Source organism: Anabrus simplex, chromosome 3 (genome assembly GCF_040414725.1).
Source record: "Anabrus simplex isolate iqAnaSimp1 chromosome 3, ASM4041472v1, whole genome shotgun sequence".
NCBI classification, from domain to species: Eukaryota; Metazoa; Arthropoda; class Insecta; order Orthoptera; family Tettigoniidae; genus Anabrus; species Anabrus simplex.
Genome location: NC_090267.1, coordinates 304,039,276 through 304,065,407, shown reverse-complemented (window position 1 = coordinate 304,065,407; position 26,132 = coordinate 304,039,276). Strand labels below are relative to the sequence as shown.

The 26,132-nt window shown below is 42.2% G+C and overlaps 1 protein-coding gene across 1 annotated transcript in view; it reads right to left on the bottom strand.

Annotated features, from left to right (window-relative positions):
* Positions 1–10,209, bottom strand: part of LOC136866288 (synaptic vesicle glycoprotein 2A) — a 410,558-nt gene extending 400,349 nt beyond the window's left edge. The window contains exon 1 of the mRNA XM_067143116.2: positions 10,093–10,209. Coding sequence (XP_066999217.2) covers positions 10,093–10,198 — 106 coding nt within the window. The 5' untranslated portion in view covers positions 10,199–10,209. The remainder of the gene's footprint in view (positions 1–10,092) is intronic.
* Positions 10,210–26,132: the final 15,923 nt, after the last annotated feature.

The following is a 26,132-nucleotide window of genomic DNA, read 5'->3' as shown; positions in this document are numbered from 1 at the left end:
TGACCGAAAACATTCTCTCTCGTACGAAGCGAACGAGCGAGTTCTTAGACCTACAAGTAATCATGAAAGTGTTTCTCCGTAATGGTAGTGAATTCTTCCGAGTCATGAAAATGAAAACAGGAACGTTAATACCACCAGATGATGTTCCCACTCCATTAAGAAAGCCGGTTCCCAAAGATGTATGCAGGTCTTGGAACCTCTGTAAATAGGAGTGTGTCGGTACTAGATCAACTTTTTTTCGATAAGCGGAAGAGAGACTTTATTTTTGTACCTATAATAATAATAATAATAATAATAATAATAATAATAATAATAATAATAATAATAATAATAATAATAATAATAATAATAATAATATTTGCTTTGCGTCCCACTAACTACTTTTACGGTTTTCGGAGACGCCGAGGTGCCGAAATTTAGTCCCACAGGAGATCTTTTACGTCCCAGTAAATTTACCGACACGAGGCTGACGTATTTGAGCACCTTCAAATACCACCTGGCTGAGCCAGGATCGAACCTACCACGTTGGGGTCAGAAGGCCAGCGCCTCAACCGTCTGAGCCACTCAGTCCGGCTTTTATAACTTTTTAATTGTTGTTTTTTGTACAAGTCAGTGAAATGGCTTTTAGTACCGGGAGTGTCCTAGGACACGTTCGGCTCGCAAGATGCAGGTCTTTTGATTTGACTCCCGTAGGCGACCTGCGCGTCATGATGATGATGATGATGAAATTATGATGAAGACACATACACCCAGCCCCCGTGCCTGCGAAATTAACCAATGACTTAAAATTCCCGACCCTGCTGGGAATCGAACCCGGGACCCCTGTGACCAAAGGCCAGCACGCTAACCATTTACCCATGGAGCCGGACTACAAGTCATTTATGTATATTGTCGATGTCCCTCGCAATCGGGGTCTTAAAAAATTGAGATGTACGTCTACCTATTTTTTTTCCGTACATTTTCGGGAACTTCACACTAATAGGACATAGAGTAAAGCGTTTCCGCGCAGTTGGAGGACGGATGCACACGTGCTCACCTGGCACTTCCCATGTGCAATACGAATTTAAATGTGCCCATTACACTCACTGTAATGGACTGGGCGTCACAGAGCAGAACTACCAACTTAATTCAGCACGAGCCGCCACTGGTTGTGACATGTGGGGGCTTAGTAATTCGTTGTTGGAATACGTTGTATACTTTGTAGGTTTTACGGTCCACTAATTTCTTTTCAGATTTTTTAGTGATCATAATATTCCGTTCCGTGACTAAATGGTTAGCCCTTTGGTACAAGGAGTTCCATTCCAAGCTGGGTCGGGGATTTTAACCTTCATCGGGGACTGGAGATGTGTGCCATCTTTAACAATAGATTGCATTATATGTCGGGCTCCACCCTCAAAGGCACGCAGATCGCCCATTTGTGTCAATTTGAAGGACTTTCACCAAGCCTTACCAGAGGCTATAAATAGTCCTATTATTATTATTATTATTATTATATTATTATTATTATTATTATTATTATTATTATTATTATTATTATTATTATTATTATTATTATTATTATTAAATTTGTACACCAAATCAAATTAATATAACTTACATATATATTTTATGCTCAGTTGTCAGACCACAGAAAAGTTGGATTTTCAATTGTTCCGTCATCACTCATCAGTTGTCATACAAAGCAAGGGAGCCCCTAGCTGAATTCAACATCACTTTAACGATCGAATCTCTTCCTCATTCACTTTATATTTAGAGAATGGAGGATAGTTCACTAACTGTACTTTCCCCTTTAAAAATAATAATAATTACAACAACAACCAGTACCACCATCTAAAGTTGCGGAATCTATGACACGAATGGTAATTGAAGCCGTAACCAAAGGTCAGCATGCTACCAATGAGCCACAAAACTAGACCTCATGAACAACATACCAATGCAAGTATATACGGAAATACTAGTTACACTACACTAACGATTTTGTTTTGTTTTGTTGTATCTACACCACCTCTTCGTGTATATTCGCCCTGTGGGTGGAGGTGATAGAATACACCCCTGCCTGTCCTAAAAGGTGACTGAAAGGGGTCCGTAGGGGGTTTCCACGTGGGAACGTGGGTTGGCGTCTACAGAGCCTCTAGCTCAGCCTGACATTGTTACCACCTATTTGTGCCAGGCGAACCAAATCCATCTTTTCTATCCGACCTCCCTTTGTCAAATATAGTTCTCTTCCGACCCTGAAGGCATTAGATTTGCGAGGCCTAAGGATTCTTTACTTTTCTCACCCTTCTTGGCCCTTCCCTTCCCATAACTCCATTCTTCGTCCGGATCCATGGCTAAATGGTTAACATGCTGGGCATAGCTCTCAGGGGTCCCGGGTTCGATTCCCGGCAGGGTCGGGAATTTTAACCATCATTGGTATTAACCAATACCTGAATTCAGTGCCGGGAGTATCAGGTATCTGGCACGAGGGCTGGGTGTATGTGTCGTCTTCATCATAATTTCAACCTCATCATGACGCGCAGATCACCTACGTGAGTCATATCGAAAGACCTGCGCCTGGCGATCCGAACTTGTCCTCGGACACTCCCGGCACTAAAAGCCATACGTAATTTAATTTCATTTTACTGCATTCTTCGAAGGATCAGAGGTCTTCCTCTTTAGCTTCTTTTAAATATTACGAGAGGGTGTTTATCCAGTTGTACTTCCTCTCCAAACGATAATGACCACCACCGGTTCGAATCTCGGAGGTGATATGGTTATCCAATACGTGGATTATTTTATTGTACGCAGAAAAACAGGAATGTTACTTTAATTCAGGTATCTACATATCTACACAAACCTAAATGACGCACTCATGCTACCACAATCTAATGATTGATTTTATTTATCATATGGCTTTTAGTACAGAGACTGTTCTAGGACATGTGTATGGTAACTGCGTGTTTTTTGGAGTGGTTAATAGAGTTGTGAGTAATGTGCGAGTTTCAGGAATGCTACGTACCTCTTTCGCTCGTTGCCAACGTGAATGAAACCGAAGTTCTTCAAAACAAAAATCATGATACGATATTTAAAAACGGCAAACTTAAGTTCCGTTATTAAAAGTACATTTTTTGTTATACCGGAAAAAAGTGATATGCCGTATGGCTGTTAGTGCCGGGAGTGTCCGAGGACAAGTTCGGCTCGCCAGATGCAGGTCTTTTGACTCCCTTAGGCGACCTGCGCGTCGTGATGAGGATGAAATGATGAAGAGACATACACCTAACCCCGAGCCAGCGGAACTAACCAATTATGGTTAAAATTCCCGACCCTACCGGGAATCGGCCAAGGGCCAGCACGCTAACCATTTAGCCATGGAGCCGGACACATCGGAGAAAATAGTCCATTTTGTTAAATACCACCTTCCCGCGATAATGCAGTCTATGGATCACCCATGCCCAGTTTCAAGTAAATTATTATGCTATTAAAAAATCCCATCCAGAGACAAGGATTCCAACCTGGACTACCATGTTGGAAAGGTAGTGCTGAAACTGCTGTGTCAAGTAAGATTTTGATTTTATTTTAACCACTTTAACCAAGAATTCGAGGGAATATTTCTAGGACTCAACTCGAAAGTATTAGGATTGTGTCAGAAATTAGTAACTGGAAATTAAACTAAAACTTAGAATAAACGCACTGTAATCATTGTCTGTATATGTCTGCATATGTCCCCTGCAGAGGTTTTACTCTGAATTTTGAACTTACTCTACCAGGCCGGCGGTTGCGAAGTAGGCTTTGGTCTACAAGTGGCAACGGCTGGTCCGTGGACAGAGAGCCCTGCACTCAGACCGACCAACCGATCAGAGGACGGGTGGCCACGGCTCTACCGTGGCTCTACATCTCTGCATTCGCCAACTGGTGAGGGGCTGGCCCCACAGTCGGCTCCCTGAGAATGTTTTTCCAATCTTCTACACTACGGCAAATCCCGGGACAGTTCCAGGTATAGGCCACGGCCACCAACCCACTCAGCTTTTCCGAACATCTTCATCGTAACAAATCTCCTGGCCTGAGGACATTACCCTCTGTTTTTTCAATTTGCTTAATGTCGCAGCGATACAGATAGGACTTTTAAGGAAGATATGATAGGAAAAGCCTAGGAGTGGGACAGAAGCGGCCGTGGCCTTACGGTATAGCTACAGCATTCACCTGGAAAACAGTCTTCAGGGCTGCCAACGGTGTGATTCGAACTGTGACCTTCTAAGAGGCCCGCCGTGCCCCTTGAGGGTACGAAATGAAAACATGCGCAGTTAGTTGTTCTACTACACATGAGGGATGCTTCCTCTCTCTCGTCAAGTTTTGCACGTAGGCCACGTTCTAGTTTCGCATATTGGGGGGGGGGGGTCTTTTCCTAGTAGTCCTGTGGATGGGGGAAGTACATTACATCCACGGGCTCCCTTGCCTGTGCTGTAGACGTAAAACCCAGGAACTCTGATTGCAAGCGTGGGTTGGTGACCATGAATCCCCTAGCAGAGTCTGGCTTTGCTTCCACTTTCTTGTACTTTGATTCCCAATTTCTTCCTTCCTATGAGATCTCCGTTGGTCAACTCTTGGATCTTTTACGACCCCTACGGTGTTAGGTTTACGAGGCCCAGACAGTCTCATTTTCACGCCTTAATGACGCTCTCCTTCCTTTTGTTTTGCAAACATTCATTCTTCGAAGCTTCGGCCCCTCTTGTTCTTTTCTGAATAGTGTTAAGAGAGGATTGTTGTCCAGTTGTGATAATGGTGATGATACTTGTTTAAAGGGACCTAACTTCTAGGTCATTAGCCCCTAATGGCACGAAATGAGACGAAATGCAAAGGCAATTGAAAATCCATAATCTTCCACTGACCAGAATTTAAAACGTGAGGACGAAGAATGAATGGATAGATATGAAGTTAAAACAATTAGTGGATCCGACCCGCAATGCCCCACATTCCCAGAAACTAGCGGTAAACAATAGTATAACTGACCAAGGGACTGCTTCTAAAGCACAATACTTAGTGGATGATGCTTGTAGTCTAAAGGGGTCCAAAATCCAGGCCATCGGCCCCTCATAATGGTACTTATAGCTAGGAAAGTAGAATCATGGTATTTGTCATATTGCGGTACTAATCAAACGTAGCGTAGACTCGCGGTATTCCACACATTATGGTACTACACACAGGTAATGTAATGCGCACATACAACACAGACCTATGGTGTTTCGCATATTGTGTCGCTATTTACAGGCTGCGCAAACCTATACAGGCAACGCAAGCCTATGGTGTTCTTGACATAAGTGGACTAACCACAGGGACTCGCACTATCCCGTGGTGTTCCTCACCTAGTGGGTACAAATCATAGGCAAGGCAGAATCATGGTGTCGGTCATATAGTGGTACGAATCACAGGTACTGTAAAATGCAGCCTGAGGACACACTGTCGCTACTAACCACAAACCAAATGTGTACCCAACATAGTGGGACTACGCGCAAGTAAAAGCGACCCATGGTGTTCCCTGCGTGATGGTACTAATTACAAGTAGTATCATGGTTCTAATTTGATAATCGCTTGGTCGCCCTTTACGACAGGCAAGGGGATACCGTGGGTGTATTCTTCGTCTGGGTCCCCCACCCACAGGGGGTTGTGTGTTTGGTCCGCGAGAGGTATTTTATTTCCCTCAAGTCCGCCGGCAAGCCGGTTAGGACCCCCCTGTCCGCCACCTGGGACGCGCCACGTGGGAGTATCACCTCTCCCCCTGCTTCGCCAGCATAGTAGGTTCGTGGGTTGCCCAGCTGTATTTCCTCTTAAACCAACAACAACACCCACCACCAGTGTTTACCTGCTCCTTTATCACCATCACCTTACTGTACGGTAACATGTGAATCGCGAGGCAGCCTAGACTTCAAAGTATATAAGCCTAACCTCCAAATGATGGCATGTCGAAGGTGATGCGAAAATAATTAAACATTTCTGTACCACAGTAGTCCCTGAATGGTCCGGGATTCTTGGCTGAATGATCAGCATTGCGGTTTTCGGTTCAGAGGATCCCTGGTTCGATTCCCGGCCGAGTCGGGGATTTTAACTCGTTTGGTTAATTCATCTAGCTCGGGGACTGGATGTTTGTGTTCGACTTAATATACTTCTCTTCATTCATACACAACACATCACACTACCAACCACCACAGAAACATTCAATAGTGAACACAGCCCCACATAGAGTTGGCGTCAGGAAGAGTATCCGGCCACAAAACTAGGTCAGATCCACATGCGACTTCGATCACACCCGCAACCACAGCAGATAGAGGATGAAAGTAAAAAGTAACAGGTGTCACTGGATGGAATAGAGCAGGTGCCATACCTGCCTTTGATAGCTTGTTCTCGAGTAATGTGTGCATAGGTTACACGTTATCGGTTTTGTTTTGCAGATCTTTTTGAGAAAGGAATGATATATTTACAGATCCCCCCTTCCCTTTGATCTAGTGTTTGGCTTACGTTTAATGAACTACAAGGAGAACGGGAGGTCTAACGTAGCTGCATTTTATTCGTCATTATTATTTTCTTCTTGAGGTATGTTGATGTTTTGTAAACTTTGGGTGTAAAAGAATATAAATAAATAAATAAATAAATAAATAAATAAATAAATAAATAAATAAATAAATAAATAAATAAATAAAATTAATAAATGAACAACGAAATGTGAGTGGAATTACACAACATTGGTATTCATTTAGAATTACGAGATACAGTTGTACGTAAGAGATCCAGAAGTATCCCACCCCTCCAACAATATACTTGCTGCTACCCTAACATATACAAACGTCAACTCTTTAGTGGGGTATGCTGACGTAAACACAGAACAAGGGAACCGACACAGACTTCTGCAGGGCGATGATTACTACCTCCTACAGGCTCCTTCTTTCGGCCATGAATACGATTAGAAATACGATTAGTCTACAGACCCAACCGGAAGCGTCTAGGGTGCCCAGATAATGACACCTAGTGTTGTCAGATCCTCCAAAATTTCGGAAAATCGCCCGTTTTTTTAAATCTTGAAGATAAAAAATTATTCATTTTCCGAAATTTTCTCATCCTCATTTCACATATACAATGAACTAGGCCGAAGTATCATACACGCTTGTGTATGAGTGCAATATAGTTGTTAGGTTACTTACAACTACTATTGGTTTTAAGAGAAGCTGGTGTACAGATAAATTCCCCTCCCTTAAAATGAGTCACATACAAGTGGAAAATGCTTTCTCATGTCAGCACTCTCAAAAGCCAATTGACTACGCTGAGATATCACTACAAGACCGATCACGTCATTCCCAAGGTCTGTCAGAAATATAAGATCCACGTTCTGTGATGCACTGAGTTCCTCCGTCCGATGCGAAATGAAATCTATAAGAGTGGGGACGAAGAGGAAGAATCTTATATTGAAGAGTGCAGTGATGTAATCTCTCTCTTAGACTCAATTAACATATCTGATGTTCAGTAATACTTGATTAATTCTTCCAAAACTCAAGTGCTACGTTCAGAAATATTAGTTTTACATCTAGCAACATTGATGATACGTTCCTAGCCTAGGCAAGAAGTTCCAATATGAATAATGCATGGGTAAACATTTAGACTGAGGATGTAGAGTTCCTGACTAAAAATGTGATCGGCTGAAAACTATCAGTTCCTCGAGTACGAACACGACCGAAAACAAGAATCACTTCCCGATAATTAAATATCTCTTCAATGGCTCATTCATAGTGGTTTATCTACACTTTTCCAGTAAAAGGGTGCACTTCTAAGCTTGTACGGCGAGTTTAAATGGCAACATTCGCGTCAAATTACCTTAAATATTGCTTATCGCTATCCTCAAACCCCATAAATAAGCAATTTTATTGTCAAAGCGTATGTTAGGCAAATGCATATTAAAGGGTAAGACAGAAAATATTTTATTATGAAGGATCATAGTATAGAACCGATTCACAAAGTTTGTAAACTGTTCGTATGTCAGGACATGCAAAACGATGGAATTCTAACAGCCCGCCTCTCGAGCAGACAGTGTCCCCGTCCTAGGAAGTACTTCACCACCCCTCCCCTCCATCCCCCTGTTTTTTTTATTTTTTTCTTTTTTAAGAATTTGCTTTACATCGCACAGACACATAGGTCTTATGGCGACGATGGGATAGGAAAGGGCTAGAAGTGGGAGGGAAGCGGTCGTGACATTAAGATACAGTCTCAGTATTTGCCTCGTGTGAACATGGGAAACGACGGAAAACCATCTTTAGGGCTGCCGATAGTGGGGTTCGAAACCACTATCTCCCGCATACAACCTTACAGCTGCGCGCCCCTGGCCAACTCTCCCTCTAGCCAGTACTTCAGTAGGCTTACTTCTCGAAACCGGATCAACATTTCTCTGACCATCGTAATAAATAATAATAATAATAATAATAATAATAATAATAATAATAATAATAATTTTTATGTCCCGCTAACAAATTTGTACGGTTTTTGGAGACGCCGAGCTGCCGGAATTTTGTCCCGCAAGAGTTCTTTTATGTGGCGCTAAATCTACCGAGACGGGGCTAACGTATTTGAGCACCTTCAAATATTACCGGGCTTAACCAGGCTCGAACCTGCCAACTTGGGCTCAGAAAGCCAGCACCATAACCGTCTGAGCCACTCAGCGTGGCATCATCGGAAACCAAACCCCATGGCGCAACAGCTCCGAAGGGCCGTGGTCTACCAAGCGACTGCTGCTCAGCCCGAAGGCCTGCATATTATGAAGTGTCCTGAAGTCAGCACAACGAATCCTCTAGGCCGTTATTCTTAGCTTCCTAGACCGGAGGTACCATCTCACTGTCAGACAGCTCCTCAATTGCAATCACGTAAGATGAGTGAACCTTGAACCAGTCCTGATGTCCAGGTAAAAATCTCTGTCCTGGCCGGGAATCGCACCCGGGTAAGAGGCAGGCACACTATCCCTAACCCGCGGGGCGGACCATCATCATAAGAAGGAACTGAAAAGTAAAACCTACTGCGTTGTACTTAAGATAATTACTTTGGTAATACTTCTACTTGTTCAAGAGTGAACGTTGATAGAGATGGGGATAATATATTTCCTCCTAAATATCTACGGATTTTCTCGTTATGAGCCAACTGTTCACCACTCATGACTGTTCATTTTCTTCTGATGGATGTCACCCGCCCAAGCTGCAGTCCCTTTAAAACTAGGCCTTGCGGTTTGTACCAGTTAGCGGCAGGTACACACGTATCACCCTACTTCACGATTTGTTTCAAACTGACACTGATAGGGCGAGAATTTAAAATCTACAACCCTGCGGTAACGCCCCTGGTCAGCTCACTTGGCTCCTATACAACCCACGGCCTTAGTTTCAGGAGGCCGCGGGTACTCCCAGAATGACACATCAACCGCCTAACACACCTATATAACGCCCGGTCACACTCCGGCCAATGAATGACAGCAGGGTAAAATGCTCACCCTCACCATTCATCAGCAAAATTACAATCTTGGGATAAAATGATTAAGACAGTGCTGAAGACCGGTACCGGTCGACGCGCTAAAATGTTCTGAGCATTGAACCTCACGTCTCAATGCTGCGAACGAAGACAATGGCTCGCCTACGGTAAAATGTATTCCATTTACCAAAGTTATGTCACAACTTCTTTATCTAATTTCCTTCTGAAAAGATTTTGTCTTACTAGAAATAAAACAGCAGAACGTCCATTGTATGCAACATGTCACTGGAAATACGATCTAAATACAGAGAACTTCAGCAGGAGCGGTAGTGAAGATCACCCCATTTAATTTTTAAAAAGATTCTCAGCGGTTCTTACATATCATGCACGAAACACATGACATGTCCATTGTCAAGAATGGCGGAACTCTATAAAGCGTTACAGACAAGTGTCTTTTATAGTTTGATACCTTATTTATAGTACAACAGATTAAAACTTTCATAAAAACAATGATTGTTACATCGTGTTAAATGCCGAACAACAGCAAAACGAATTTTACATCAAATTCAGAGTAAATATTCCCCCCTTTCCCAACATTACCATAGCTAGGTGAAAAGTACTCACCACCGTTCTCCATAGTCATGCTTGCAGCTGGCTCTGGTGTTCTTATCGTGAACCGGTGGAGCTGCGCGCCGAACACTCGAGCATTGTCAACCACTGCACTGACCATACTAGACTGAGCTACTGCTAGTCACTGCCAACTATGTCTGACGAGGAAAATACGTATTTACAGCACCTCCTGGCGGTGTTACAGGAAACAACAACACCTGCGGTCAGCTCCATTTCTCAGAAGATTTCCATCATAGAGTTTTTGGTATTTCGGCTTGCTTTTCATCATCCGTAGCAGTTGTAATTATTTAGTTTAAATTTGCACATGAGGCTTCATAAAATACTGGATTGTGTGATTAATTCCATTTTGGCTGGGGCGTGGAGTAGATCCGTGGTGTAGGTACCGTACGTGTCGTGAGGGGCAGCTTAAAGGAGTACCCCCTGGTATCTCAAATTAGGAGCATGGATTGGCGACAACGGGACCTCTTATTGAGTCTGACATTATTTCGAGGGCGGAAAGGGTCCGCTCAGCCTCGGGAGTTCAACTGAGTAGAGGAGGTTTCGATTCCCACCTCAGGCATCCTCGACGTGGTTTTCCGCGATTTACCAATTTTCATTCAGGTAAATACCGGGATGGTACCTAACCTAAGGCCACGGCCGCTTCTTCCCTACGTATGTATGTTTAGTCCTCAGCCTGAAGGCTGGTTGGATCCTCAACAGCTCCGCCATCAGCTGTCATAGATGGCCTAGGCATCACTGAAGAGGCGTACTAGGGAAATGAGGAGCGAGGTAGTTTCCCGTTGCTTTCCTCGCCGAGCCAGAAGTTGCTATTACATATCAGTCTGCCAAGCCCACTGAAATGCATGCACCAACCGACCCTATGAGCAATATTTTCACACCATTCATAGGAGGGACTGGCTGCAGATGGAATGGCATTACTAGCATCACTCATACCTCAGTCACTCTCATTATGTCAAAGCCAAGGTAAAGCTGAGACAGATCAATGAAAGTAACAAAATTGCTCTAGCCCATACCAGAAGACATAGTGCACTGTAAACACTAGGTCCCGCCAGCAAAGGCATGCTTCTTTCCTCTTCCTTGTCTAGCCCTTCCAATACTCCCATCACACCCCCCCCCCTCCACAAGGCCCCTGTTCAGCATAACAGGTGAGACCGCCTGGGTGAGGTACTGGTCCTCCTTCTCAGTTGTACCCCGGTCCCAAAGTCTCACGCTCCAAGACACTGCCATTGAGGCAGTAGAATTGGGATCCCTTTCTGAGTTCGTTTGAAAATCCAACCCTGGAGCGTAAACAGATTAGGCCCTACACACCGGCCAGTACTATAAAAGCTGTCCGCAAAATGACAAAATTAGTGCTTCTGGACAGAAAACCGGCAGTTTCCTCGTTTGTACATTAATACAGTAACAGTATGTACTTTTATCCTATCCCACTCATTGACTGAACGATCAGCGTTCTGGACTTCGGTTCAGAGAGACTCGGGTTCGGTTCTCAGCTGGGTCGGGGATTTTCACCTGGAATAGTTAATTCGCTTGGTTCTGGGAGTGGGTGTCGTTCTGTTCTCAACATCCCTGCAACCTCCAGCACAATAACGGGCTGTTTCCCATACACGGCAGACGTCGCACACTCTCGTCGGAGGGTCTGCCGTACAAGGGTTGTATCAGGCTATCAATAGCCATAAGAAATTATTATTATTATTATTATTATTATTATTATTATTATTATTATTATTATTATTATTATTATTTATTTATTTATTTATTTATTTATTTATTTATTTATTTATTTATTTATTTATTTTTACTTTATTAACAAAATTCCGTACTAATTGATAACTTTCGCTAAAAAGTATACACATGTATTAGAAACGTAATATTTTGGTATATTCATATAGGACTACCGTGTGTGCTAGTAAAATAGGGGTTCGAACCCCACTGTCGGCAGCCCTGAAAATGGTTTTCCGTGGTTTCCCATTTTCACACCAGGCAAATGCTGGGGCTGTACCTTAATTAGGGCCACGGCCGCTTCCTTCCCACTCCTAGTCCTTACCAGTCCCATCGGCGTCGTAAGACCTATCTGTGTCGGTGCGACGTAAAACAAGTAGCAAAAAAAAAAAAGTAAAATAGATTTGTACATAGTGAAATTCTTTACGTGTTGGCAATAATATTTTATTGGTTTTACGTTCCACTTGCTGCTTTCGCTGCTTTTGGAGAACACGAAGTGCCGGAATTTTGTCCCGCAGGAGTTCTTTCACGTAGGCTACCAGTAAATCTACCAACATGAAGCTGACTTATTTGAGCACCTTCAAATCCCACCCGAATGAGCAGGGATCGAACCCGCCAACTTCACCTCAAAAGACAGTTCGTAGCATCGAACATTACGTGCCACGTGACTGGATGGCTACCTGCGAAGTGTCAGCTAATGTCTTTAAAATATTTAGGATAGGACAATCCGTACCACTGTGCGACTCATTGGCCTTCGGTTCAGAGTGTCCCGGGTTTAATTCCCGGCCAGGTCGGGCATTTTAATCGCGCCTTTGATTAATTCTTCTAGCCCGAGGACTGGGTGTGCTTGTTTGTCCCAACACTTAGCTCTTCATATTCAGACAACACACTACACTAGCAACCACCACAGAAATAAGCAATAGTGATTACATCCCTCCATATTGGGTTTGCGTCAGGAAGGGCATCTGGCCGTAAAACAGGGTCAAATCCACATGTGCGACGCAGTTCGCACCGCGACCCCACAGGTGTGGGAAATGCAGTAGAAGAAGAATAATCTGTACCACTGCTATGGACTTGCATCCGGGAGATAGTGGGTTCGAGCCCCACTGTCGGCAGCGCTGAAGATGGTTTTCCCTGTTTCCCATTTTCATACCAGGCAAAGGCTGCGGCTGTACCTTAATTAAGGCCACGGGCACTTCCTTCCCACTCCTAGGCCTTTCCTCTCCCATCGTCGCCATAAAAATCTGTGTCGGTGCGGCGTAAAGCAAGTTATAAAAAAAATCCGTACAACTTGAAGTAATGGGGAGTATTCTAGGTTCATTGCGGCTGTAAATACGTCTTAAATATGCAATAACGTAAAGACGGACAGAAATAATGCTTGCTATGTTTAGTTGAGCGTTAGCGAGACACTTTGTAGTTTGTTGTAATCTTTTGGCGGCAAGAAATTCTGATGACACTGTTCTTACATTTTGCATAGCAAGAGTGTTGGTGATTTAGAAGGTCCATATCGACTATGTTTTTGAATAGTTGTTGAGAAAAAATATAAAACGTATAGACGTGACGCAAAAAAACAGTTAAAATAGTTTCTTATGATAAGATGAACATGGATGAAACTGGCTTTTTACAGAATTGTAATTAACTCCTGTATACCAAGTATTTTTCTCAATTAATCCTAGTAATAAGCACATCAAACATGATAGGTTTCCTTATTCCCAACACACTTTATCCAGCCTTTCGACTGACAACATATTGATAAATAGTTTGTAATCATGTTAGTATATTTTAAACTAGCTGTGATTAAGTACTAATCATTTTTAGAATTTTTATTGATTTTGAGTTTTTCATCCAAACGAAGAACAAGTTCGACATGGCATGTTTCATTCTGAGTTCTACGAATATGAAGGAGAGGTTTCCATTTTCTTCATACTTTTGTCATACTTGACGTATTCTTCTTTCTCCTTGAACTTTCAATGCTCAGTTCGTACTTTATAAAGGCGCAGTTGACATTCTTCTCTCCCCACCCTCTCTTTTCCAAGACATCACCATATCTTTTATTCTAGGGTTTGGACTTCCTAAGAGCATGTTCAACTGCATTTTCCAGCCCTCGAGAGAATGTGTTGTCCTATGACACCTTTGATGACAATTCTATATTTCTATTGGAAATGCGGGTTCTCCACCCAAGTCTTAACAAAGTTTGAATAAAATAGTTGGCTGACTCGGGGAGGAATTCCAATTTTACCTTTCATATCAATCATCTGACATCAAGTGGTACGAACTGTCCTGGCGTAAATATTTGGGGATTACGCGAAAACCCTTCGCAGGTAGTTAACGAACTAGTTGGCACGAGATGTCTACAAAAATCAAGTGGTGCAGAAATGTTCCTGATACGAAATGTCGGGAAGTGTTTTATATAACTTTACAACAGAACTACCGGTATCGGTATATTCCTACAATCCATACATTTATCTTTCTTTCTCTCTTCCTTTCTTTCTTTCTTTCTTTCTTTCTTTCTTTCTTTCTTTCTTAATCCGTTTACCCTCCATGGTTGTTTTTCTCTCGGACTCAGCGAGGGATCCCACCTCTACCGCCTCAAGGGTAGTGTCCTGGAGAGTGAGACTTTGGGGCGCCGAATATAACTGGGAAGGAGGACCAGTACCTCACCCAGGGTGCCTCACCTGCTATGCTGAACAGGGCCCTTGCAGGGGAAAGGGAAGGTTGGAAGGGATAGACAAGGAACAGGAAGGAAGCGGACGTGGCTTTATATTAGGTACCATCCCGGCATTTGCCTGGAGGAGAAGTGAGAAACAACGAAAAACCACGTCGAGGATCGCTGAGGTGGAAATCGAACTTCCTCTACCCAGTTGACCTCCAGGGGCTGAGCGGACCCAGTTCCAGCCCTCGTACCACATTTCAAATTTCGTGGCAGAACCGCGAATTGAACCCGGGTCTTCGGGAGTGGCAGCTAATCACACTAACCACTACACGACAGAGGCCGACCACAATGCAAGGCCATTCTGATCGTCCTCAGCTAACTGCTCCAAGCCGTCGAGCTAATTATCAGCAATTAATTATACCACTACCGATGACTTTACAGCAGGGCGAGTCCCATCGTCGCCGTAAGACCTATCTGTGTCGGTGCGACGTAAAACAACTAGCAAAAAAAAAAACAGCAGGGCGATATTTACCGGTACCGTTAAATTAAGTTTCATTGAAAACTGTCGGATCCAACCCACACAGTTTCCTTGTAATTTGGGATGATCGCCTAGGTATACTTCCCCCATCGGTCACCGTACTGCCGTCCTCCTTAACCTGTGTTCGATTTCTGGTACTACCGGATTTTTAAGAATGGCAGGAGGGCGATTAAAATGGCACATGCAACTGAAAAGAGCTTCACCACCACGGGACAAGGACATGACTTTAGATTCACCACACACATTACCCTCCACCACAATAACACGCAGTTTTCCGTATACGGCAGATGGCACCCACCCTCGTCGGAGAGTGTGCCATACAAGGGCTGCACTAGGCTATTCATATACGTACACTTCCCCCTTAAAAATATAATCATCACCATCACAACCTCCTGTGTGTGTTTAATTTCTCAACTTGCATAGGCGTCAACTTACGCATTATCATAAAAAGAAACCCAGAGTGTTGGCTGTGAGGTACCGGTACGCATCGTATGGCAGTAAGTCTATATTCGTGAGATGCTGAGTTCGAAACTACCATCCCGTCGACAACCCTGAAGATGACTGCGTATTTTCCCATACTTACACCAGGTAAATACTGGGCTTGTGTCTTAATTAAGGCAACAGTCGCTTCTTTCCCAGTACCAATGTCTACGCAAAACCTCTCTGACGAGGGAAGTACCCCAGCTCGAACGGCTAAAACCGACTGGAAGTGCGCTTAACTTACGAAGATATGTCTGTTCTACGACCCATCAAGGGGATTTATCTGTAAAACTCCGCATTTGTGTAAAATCAATGTTTGGAAGTTACGGCGTACAAAGATTGCAGAATCACAGTTCGCAGCAGAAACTACTGTGCAACAGGCACATCGGACAGTTATAGTAACAAGAAACAAATGTGGTGCAGTATCATCTGGCAAAAGGTTGAACACAATAGAAGATATTGCGTTGTCCTTTATTCGACGTCGAAGTGTAAATGTGGAGTTTCAATGAGTGATGAAAACACAGCGGAATGGAACAGTATGCACACTTAACGAGGGCAACGTGTAGACATACTACATTATTTACAATGTTCCCGCATTGCAATAATCCAAACTCAAATGCCACGGTGATCACATTATCAAACGAAGCAACAGGAACATCCACATCATAACCTGCTCTTTGCCATGCGTATGTTAACATAGGTCTGTATGCCGGTGCAGATAGTTGGTTGTAGATGGAGTGAGGACGGATGATGAAGTACCTATCGATCATGTAACGTGGCCTGCGTGGTATCTATTTGCAAACGTACAAAATCAACAACACGTCTGACATAGAGCTTGTATTGCCTCAAAAATATACATCGAGAGGTTGACAGTATTTGGTTGTCTTTGGTGGCAATGTCTTTAATGCAATATCTTTGTTTGGAAAACATTCTTCAATGACGCTGTAGTCGTTGTGTTCCGACCAGGAATCGCAAAGTAATAGACCTCTCTCACCAACATGTTCAGCGAGGACCGAATTAAGAAAGCTCTTCGGGTGCTTTAGTCATTTTTCCACTTTTACTCGCTTCAGCATGGATGTTCCGTGGACACATTGCTGTCAATTTCTTTGCAACCTGCGGACCAAAAGTTCCATCCTTTTCCTGCAGATAAATGTAAAGCTTGTTCGCTAATTTGCCATTCATGGACACAGCCACATCAATTGTGTAACTATGCGTAGAACTATGCACAGACATGTCCAGACTAATTGTTAATGTTTCCCCTCTGTTTGAAAGTGTTGCAGAAGACGTTCGTTCATAAAGAAATTGGATCCGATCACTATTCCACACGCATTCCTTCATTATATTCCCGTCTTGAATAAACATGTTCACGTCTGCCACAAATGTTTCTGCTGTTTGTATAATAACATGCTCTTCTTCAATCTCCTTGCGAGCCATGAACATAGTGATATATCTGGGCGAAATATTACATTCGTCTTTGAAGGCCCTGGCAGAATGCAACGAAGCTTTAGAATCGTCCTGATAAATTGCTCTAGCGGCCTTCAGAGCCCAAGCTTGAATGCGCCAGTAGTGGGCCACTGATCCATTATCTCTTGCTCTGTCAAATTGTGCTTCTACAGACTCTTTTAAAGCCTTCAGTTTTAATGTCTTGTTTCCCTAGAACAGACCTGGGTCTTACCTTTTGCGCGTCACATAATATAAAATTACCTCGCAGTTTGATTTCGACCTAATGCAGCTATAACACTTCATTACTTTCTGATAAGAATTGTAACCGCGATTATAATAATCCTCATAAATGTTGTCCAATATTCGGTCATCAATACTCCGTATCACACTTGTTCGTACACGTTTTGGGGGTGAAGGAGCGAAATCACTGTCACGTGTAGTTTCTTCCGTTGCTGGATTGTCGGCACGGTTGGAACCCTCATATTCATGTGCAGTTTCTTCTACGCCGTCCGCCTCACAGTCACCATTACTCTTCAATGTGTCGGTATGTAGTTCTGTTACAGATCCATTGTATTTCTGGATCATATAACATGCATGCAAATAGCCCGTCCTCCACTCCACTTACATCTTCGCTATCCAGTGTGTAGCGTCGGCGCATCCTTTCGCGCAGCAACTTTACAACATTCACAGGGTTGATTAGCTTACACCTACTCATGTCGGACATCTGTGTTTGCGCTATACTGCGACACACTGCAACTAACATGCATTGCGTGTACAGCTCCAATGCAGCGCGGCCTGTGCGCTGAATGTCAGATGGCGCTGGCAACCGAACACGTACTTTTACAGATGAATGGCCTTGATATCTATTGACATAGGTACAACTGTATACTTTAAGCCCACTTTCTGTCGGTTTTAGCCGTTCGAGCCGGGTACTTCCCTAGTGAGTTACTGATACGTTGAACCAATTTCATTTATCGCATGGCTTTTAGTGCCGGGAGTGTCCGAGGACATGTTCGGCTCACCTGGTGCAGCTTCTTCTATTTGACTCCCATAGGCGACCTGCGCGTTTGTATGTGGTACGATTATGATAATGAGGTACGGAGAGGGTGAAACTCGATGTCGGCACGTAGCCTACTCCTGTCATATAACACCAAGGGATCTGTTCACAGTTTTACGTTTCCATACCGAAGGACGAATCACCATCAACAGTGTCATATGCCCTCACTCCATATGAGCACTGCGGAGAGGTCTAGAATTAAATCCAGGCTTTAGGCACGTAATCTCGTGATTAGAAATTGTATACCACCACCTCTCTTTCCCTACCGGCCAACATTCTGGTGGTGAATATTTTTTCCACCACCGGGACTCGAACCGACTAACCACGGTGTAGGACCGCGTCAGACTCAACGCCGTAACGATCATGGTCACCGAACTACTAGCAAGGAAGGATATAGAAAGTTCAGTGGCACTAACCGGAACAAGAGCAAGGTGATGTGAATTGAGCACAATAGTCAGAAAAAACAATCTGCGTTTACATCGATGTAATTCTACTTCAGCACAAACAACATTAGGAATGATTCTACCGAGAAGAGCACAAGCATAGAGTGTGTATGTATACCTTCCCCCATTCTACCAGCCTTAAGAGAGGAACTTCATTCTAAATTCAAGAAGAATTTGAGCAGCCCATATCCAAACTCACTAGTACTTTTTGATATTTTAAAATGAATACAGGCAGAGTTTAGCCATCCTGGTGGCCCTGATCGTAAGGGCGTCAGGTTTATAAGGTCTGACACCCTCTCCCTACCTCATTATCATAATCTCACATCCAGACGCGCAAGTTACCCATGTGCGTCGAACAGAAAGGTGAATAGTGACACTCCGGATTTTTTAAAAGTCCAAGTTCAGCCCCCTTCGGGTTGGGGGATGAGGGGGGAAGTGATATATGAAAATAATCGAAAATAGTGTTGAATCCATTGATTTCGGGGTTGCTGAGATGAATAGTGACACTTCGGATTCTTTTCAAGTTCTCGGACACTCTCGGTAGGCAGTAAAAGCTATCTTCTTCTTTATCGATCATCCGATTAAGGGGCTCGTGACATTTGACCTGTTTTTTATTCTTCTTGCAATTTTAACCATACAGTTCTATTTTCCGCCATTCTAATGCAATGTTGTTACGGAGCATTTGTATAATGATTAATTTGGTCGATATATCTTACTTGCAGGTCTTCCAGCGTCTCTCGAGCCTTCATGCATCTCTTGTATATCTGTATGTAAATGAATGAATGTTTGTGTGTATATAGATATGTAAATGATACATCTCCTCCTGAACCACTGAAGCAAAATAAACTAAACTTGGTACTCTTATACCTTGCTATCTGGAGACGAGCACTGTGGGGGTAAGCAATCCCTAGCACCCTTAGGGGTGGGGGGTTACGGTGGTTATATATAAAATTAATCGAAAATAGCGTGGAGTGCATGGTTTTCGGGTGCGCTAAGACGAATAATGACACTCCGTATGTTTTTAAAGTCCAAGTTCCGCCCCCTTCCGGATGGGGGACGAGGGGGGAAGTGATACATAGAAATAATCGAAAATAGTGTCGAATCCATTGATTTAGGGGTTGCTGAGATGAATAGTGACACTTCGGATATTTTTAAAAGTCCAAGTTCAGTACCCTTTGGGGTGGTAGGCGAGAGGGGAGTGAGATACAAGAATAATCGAAAATAGTGTCGAATCCATACTTTTGGGTGTCGCTGAGATGAATAGTGACACTCCAGATATTTTATAAGTCCAACTTCAGCCCCCTTTGGGGTGGGGACGAGGGGGTAGTGATATATAAAAATAATCGAAAATACTGTAGTGTCGAATTCTTAGTTTTCGGAGTCGCTAAGATGAATAGTGACACTCCAGATTTTTATAAGTCGAAATTCAGACCCCTTTGTGGTGGGCGGCGAGGGTTGGGTGAGATATATAAATAATAAAAACTAGTGTCGAATCCATAATTTTCGGGATCGCTGATATGAATAGTGATACCCCCGATGTTTTAGGTCAAAGTTTAGTCCCCCTTTGTAATGGGAGCCGACGGGGGTTTGAGATATAAAAATAACCGAAAATAGTGTCGAATCCATATTTTTCGGTGTCGCTGAGATGAATAGTGACATTCCGGATTTTTATAAGTCCAAGATCAGCCCCCTTTGGGGTGGGGGTGAGGGGATAGTGATATGTAAAATAATCACAAATAGTGCTAAATCCATAGTTTTCGGAGTTGCTGAGATAAATAGTGACACTCCAGATTTTTATAAGTCAAAGTTCAGCCCCCTTTGTGGTAGGAGACGAGAAGGGAGTGAGATATAAAAATAATCGAAAATAGTGACGAATCCATAGTTTTTGGGGTCGCTGAGATGAATAGTTACAATCCGGATTTTTCAAGTCCAAATTTAGCCCTCTTTGTGTTGGGGGCGAGGGGTGTATGAGATATAAAAAATAATGGAAAATAGTATCGAATCCGTAGTTTTCGGGGTCGCTGATGTGAATAGTGCTAGCGTACTCCCAATTTTTTATAAGTCAAAGTTGTGGTGTGGGCCAGGGGTTTGTAATATATAAAAATAATCGAAAATAGTGACGAATCTATAGCGTTAGGGGTCGCTGGGATGAAAGGTGAATATCCGGATTTTTTCAATTCCATGTTCAGGCCCCTTTATGATAGAAAATGGTGCCGAATCCAGACATTTCGGAGACACTGAGATGAATAGTGACACTCCGGATTTTTATAAGTCAAAGTTCAGACCCCTTTGTGGTAAAGGGTGAGGGGGGGAATGAGATATAATAATAATAATAATAATAATAATAATAATAATAATAATAATAATAATAATAATAATAATCGAAAATAGTGTCGACTCCATACTTTTCGGAGTCGCTGATATCATAGTGACACTGCGGATATTTTACGTCCAAGTGCAGTCCCCTTTGCGTGGGAGGGTGAGAGGGAATAAGTAATCGAAACTAGTGTCGAATCCGAAACTCTGGGGGTCACTGAGATGAAGAGTTACACTCCGGATTTTTTTTTAGGTCCACCATCATCCCCCGTCGGTATAGAGGTGAGAAAGGGTGGAAAATATAAAATGACCATAAGACCGAGAGTATGGATATATGTACGTATTTTCCAGCATAGCTGAAAACTAAATTTGATACAAATATTACTTACTAGCTGTAAATAATGCTGTGGGGGTATAAGAGATCCCTAGGAATCCTATGGGAAGGAGTGAAATACAAATATAAGTAAAAACGGCCAATAATAATATCGAATCCATAGTTTGCAGGACTACTGGAGCGATTTGAACCAAACTTGGTACACTTTATGACTTACTATCAAGGGACTAGCCGCATGTGGGCAAGACACCCATAGCGCATTTAGGGGTGGGGCTGAGGGGGGAGTGGAATATATAATCAATAGAAAATAGTTAGGAACCCATAGTTTTCGGTGTCGCTGAGATCAAAAGTGACACTTTGGATTTTTTAAAGTCCAAGTTTAGTCCCCTTTGGCATAGGGGGTGAGAAAGGGTAAGGACGAAATTGTCCAAATTGACGGAGAGAATGGACGTATATATGTTCCAACGTAGCTGTCAACCAAAATTGATACAAGTATGAGTTACTATCTGGAAAAAAGTACTGTTTGGGATACACACCACTAGAACCAACGCGGGAGAGGGTGAAAAATATATCTAAAAACGATCAATAATAGTGTCGAACCAATAGTTTTCGGAACAACTGGATCGATTTCAAGCAAACTTGGTACACTTATGACTTACTATGAGGAGACAAACTGCGTGGAGGTATGACAACCCAAGCACCCCTAAGGGTGGGGGTGGCAGCGGGTGAGATCTACAAATAATCGAAACTAGTGTCGAATTCTTACTTTTCGGGGTCGCTGAGATGAATAGTGACGCTGCGGATTTTTAGAAGTATGTGTGCTTCTTCCAGCTTAGCCCTCATACGAAATCGAATTATCGAATACATTGTTTACGAGATGGCTGAGTTGAACTGTGACACTCTGGATGGTTAAGTCATACTTCAGCCACAATAAGTTCGAAGGTTGAGAAGGAGTGAGAATGAATGTAAAAATAACCGAGATTGTGGATATATGTGGGTATGTTACAGAATAGTTCTCAACGAAATTTGGTGCACTTATGACTTACCATCTGGAAAAATAATACGATGAAAAGAAACATACCAACCCCCGATGCGGGGAAGATGGAAAGTAATATTAATCTCGAATCAATTGTTTACGTTCAGCCTCCATTGAGACAGGGGCGTAGATAACGGCTAAACAGGAAATAGTCTAAAATGATCAACATAGTGTGTAATTCACTGCTTTTGGGGTCCCATGGCTGATTGGTGACAGTCGCAATGAGAGTTGAAATCGTGTACATCATTAGCGCGACGAGGAAATACACATAGGCTAGTTGCCACCTATTATTTTATTGGAAGGTTCTCATACTCCCCAGCCAATTCGACCCCATCTCCTTTAAAACCATAAGTCCGTCTGGGCTCGGCAATAAAACATGAAATTTTTAACAAAAGCAGTTTCATCAGCATAGACAGTATTGTTCGGTGCGTACGAATTGATTACAATTATGAGCCACGCTTTTTCGCCAACTGTCGGCATCGCCAATGTTCGCGGATGCTGTTTTTCTGCAGACTGTCCGGTACGTGATGTTGTGGCATTCCTTAAAACGCCGAATACAAAAGAATTACGATTTAACTCGAACTTAGCAACTATGGAACATATTATTTGCTTTACGTCGCACCGACACAGATATGTCTTATGGCGACAATGGGATAGAAAAGGCATAGGTATTGGAAGGAAGCGGCCGTGGCCTTAATTAAGGTACAGCCCCGGCATTTGCCTGGTGTGAAAATGGGAAACTACGGGAAACCATCTTCAGGGCTGCCGACAGTGGGGCTCGAACCCACTATCTCCCGATTACTGGATACTGGCCGCACTTAAGTTTAGAATTAAAAGTCTGAATAGTGTTCCGTTTAAATATGACATATGGGGACAATTTTATTCCATCTGCGGTTACACAAAGCATAACTGTACACCCAAGATAAAACAAGTAGGTGAGCAAGGAGCGTGTTGCCAACCTTGAAGCAAATAAAACCCGCACCCCAATTTCGTGCCTCCAGCTAGAGGTGAGCAACAGGGTGAAAATGATCTGCCAGCAGGTTCGTGTGACGTTCGCCGGTGAGGGATGTTTCATCCTACGTGAACAGTTCCATATGAGGATACCGCCACCACCGGCCTGAACTGTACCAGCGCCTCCTAGAGAACAAGGCCTGGCAATACGATTCGTGACGTCACGCGACTGGGCTCAGCGCGAGTGGATAGTAGATGAAGCTAATTCCTTACGATAATTGAAAAATATGCTGGTTAAACTACATTCTACGAATATTCTTTATCGTAGGCGCGCATATCGGAAGCGAAATTAGTAATATACCGTAATAATTAGGAAGAACAATAATTAAAAATGCAAGAAAGAATTAAGTTCTTTTAAGAGTCTTAATACTGAACAACTTTAATAATATGCCATGACACTTTCTTTCATATATTTCAGAGTCAAAATAATAATAATAATAATAATAATAATAATAATAATAATAATAATGGCGTATATGGCCTCCGGAGAGGCCTGGTGGCAGGTCTTTCTATAGTAGACGGCCTATTAAGCGACCTGCATGTCTGTGAAGATGAGGGCCCTAACTAGGATGATTTCTAATGTTGAATACGCCGCACACACCCAGTCCCCGAGCCATTGAAAGTAACCAATTAAGGTTAAAATCCCCGACCCGGCCGGGAATCGAACCCGGGACCCTCTGAACCTTAGGCCAGTACGCTGACCATTCAGCCAACGAGTCGGTCAGAGTCACAAATGATCAGTTCCTTTTACAAAACTCGCCATAAGACCTCTCTGTGTCGGTGCGACGTAAAGCCACTAGCAAAAAAAGAAAAATTTTACAAAACTGAACTTGCTGATAAAAGATCAAAAACAACATGTAAGAACAGCAAAAGCTATTAAATAAAAATAATAACGTATAAACTACCTTACCTACAGGATATTAGTAGCAGTCCAGGTCCATACAAGCTGTAATGCTCAGTGTTGTCGCTCATGAAAACAGGTAAATATTTGTTTTTTACAATAGAAGCCTAACATAAATTAAGGGGGTGAAGAACTCACAAAATTTGACTGTTATGCAAAGAGAATGATTACAGTACATGCCAACAATAGTTTGTTCATCATGTCATCAAAATTATATTCGCATTCCCAAGTGTATATAAATGTACTCTTATGATTTTGGACCCTGATTCAAATAACCAGAACAGGGGAAAAATTGAAGTTAAACTGGAAATAAAACAACTTATTAAAATGTATGAACTTAAATTTGAAAAGTATCATGCCAATTCTGATAACATTTGAACTGACCTTCACCCAGACATTTTCTGAAATTGTTCTCAATTTAACTTCACCAGGTTGCTTAAAATTGAAATGGACATGAGGTGAACATGATATAAGAAAATATAAAAGGAAATCTCTTTGAACATTACTTGTTAAAATCCTAAGAAACCATATTAAGAACTTGCATCTCTGCCATTAAATTCATAAAAATGTAGCAGAACACACACTGAACTAGTCATTTCATGCTTTATGAACCAGCTGCATTGTATAGATATGACACACATGAGATCAATTAAGTAATCAATCCCCAATTTTTCACAGATGCATGTTACATTCATTACATGCAATAACAAAAGCTGGAAGGAGTACTTTCTCCAAGACAAAATTCATAACCAAAGTGTGAATAGGCATAATGCTGGAAGAGGAAATTCATAATTGAATTCACAATTACTCAAACAGGAATGTTTACTACTGAAGGAGCTTACAGTGATTAACCGTGAATTCAGAGTTTACACATTCCCTTTCAGTGGAATTCATAGAGGTTCATCAAATGAGTAATTAATAATAGTAATGTACTAAAAAAATGAGAAAGCCTCAGCTTACCGCAGACAAAAGAAAAGGAGGGTTAATAATTTTGTAGGATATGTGCCACCAAGGTAATGAATCATATTTGTTAAATGGCAAAATACCTGTTTAACATAAAAGGTGCCCTCTCAAATGTAACATCACTCCCTGAAAATTTGACACCTGGCAATAAACATGATAAAATAAAAGTGCTCTTGTATTATTACTGTGTTCTCTTCTAAAGAAATTACTATGGAAAACACAGCTACTAAATTTGGCAATGTGTTAAGAAGTACATACTGTACATACAGAGATCTTGTTGCCCAAATAATTAAAGAATAGCTCAATAAACTTCTAAATATTGTCACATTATCAACATAATAAATAATATGGCATGTACAAAATTAAAATACAACCCCCTCAGCTTACATTCACCTAGATAAAAATGCTCTCGTATATTAATTCATGGCACCACTTACTTCATAGGACCATGTCATGTCTTAGATATACAGTATCTGGTTGATTTTAATATAAAATGAATAGTTTAAGGAATCTGCTACCTGGGTGACTGCCCTAAATGCAGATAGGTAGTGATTGATTTGATACATACTCAAGTATCAGTCAGTCACTACTGATCTGCATTTAGGGCAGTCATCCAGGTGGCAGATTCCCTATCAGTTGTTTTCCTAGCCCTTTCTTAAATGATTGCAAAGAAATTGGAAATTTATTATTCCACAAGCATACCACAAGTTCAATAATACCACACCCATACCAGGTAGGAATCTCTGGAACCATCAAACCCACCCCAGCATAAGCAATTCTTGTATTGGATGACAATTGTTGCAGAACAAGTAGCACAATTACCACAGTTTTGAGTGATGGAGCACTTGTGTTGCCACAGGTACTAAACACTTCTTACCAATTCAAACAAAAATATTGCTATTCTTAAATCAACAAAGGCAATCAACCATTGCATTGAGAGATTTAGTAGACAGTATTACTTGTTTATCATAAGTAGTAAAAGTGTCCTATGAAGTATATGAGATGAAGTTATAATCATTTTTGTGTTGTAATATGCATTTAATAATACTTCATATTAACACAAGTGAAAAATCTTGTAGGACCTAAATTGCCTACCATGAGACACAAAGCTAGCAAATAACAACACACCAGTATAAATGC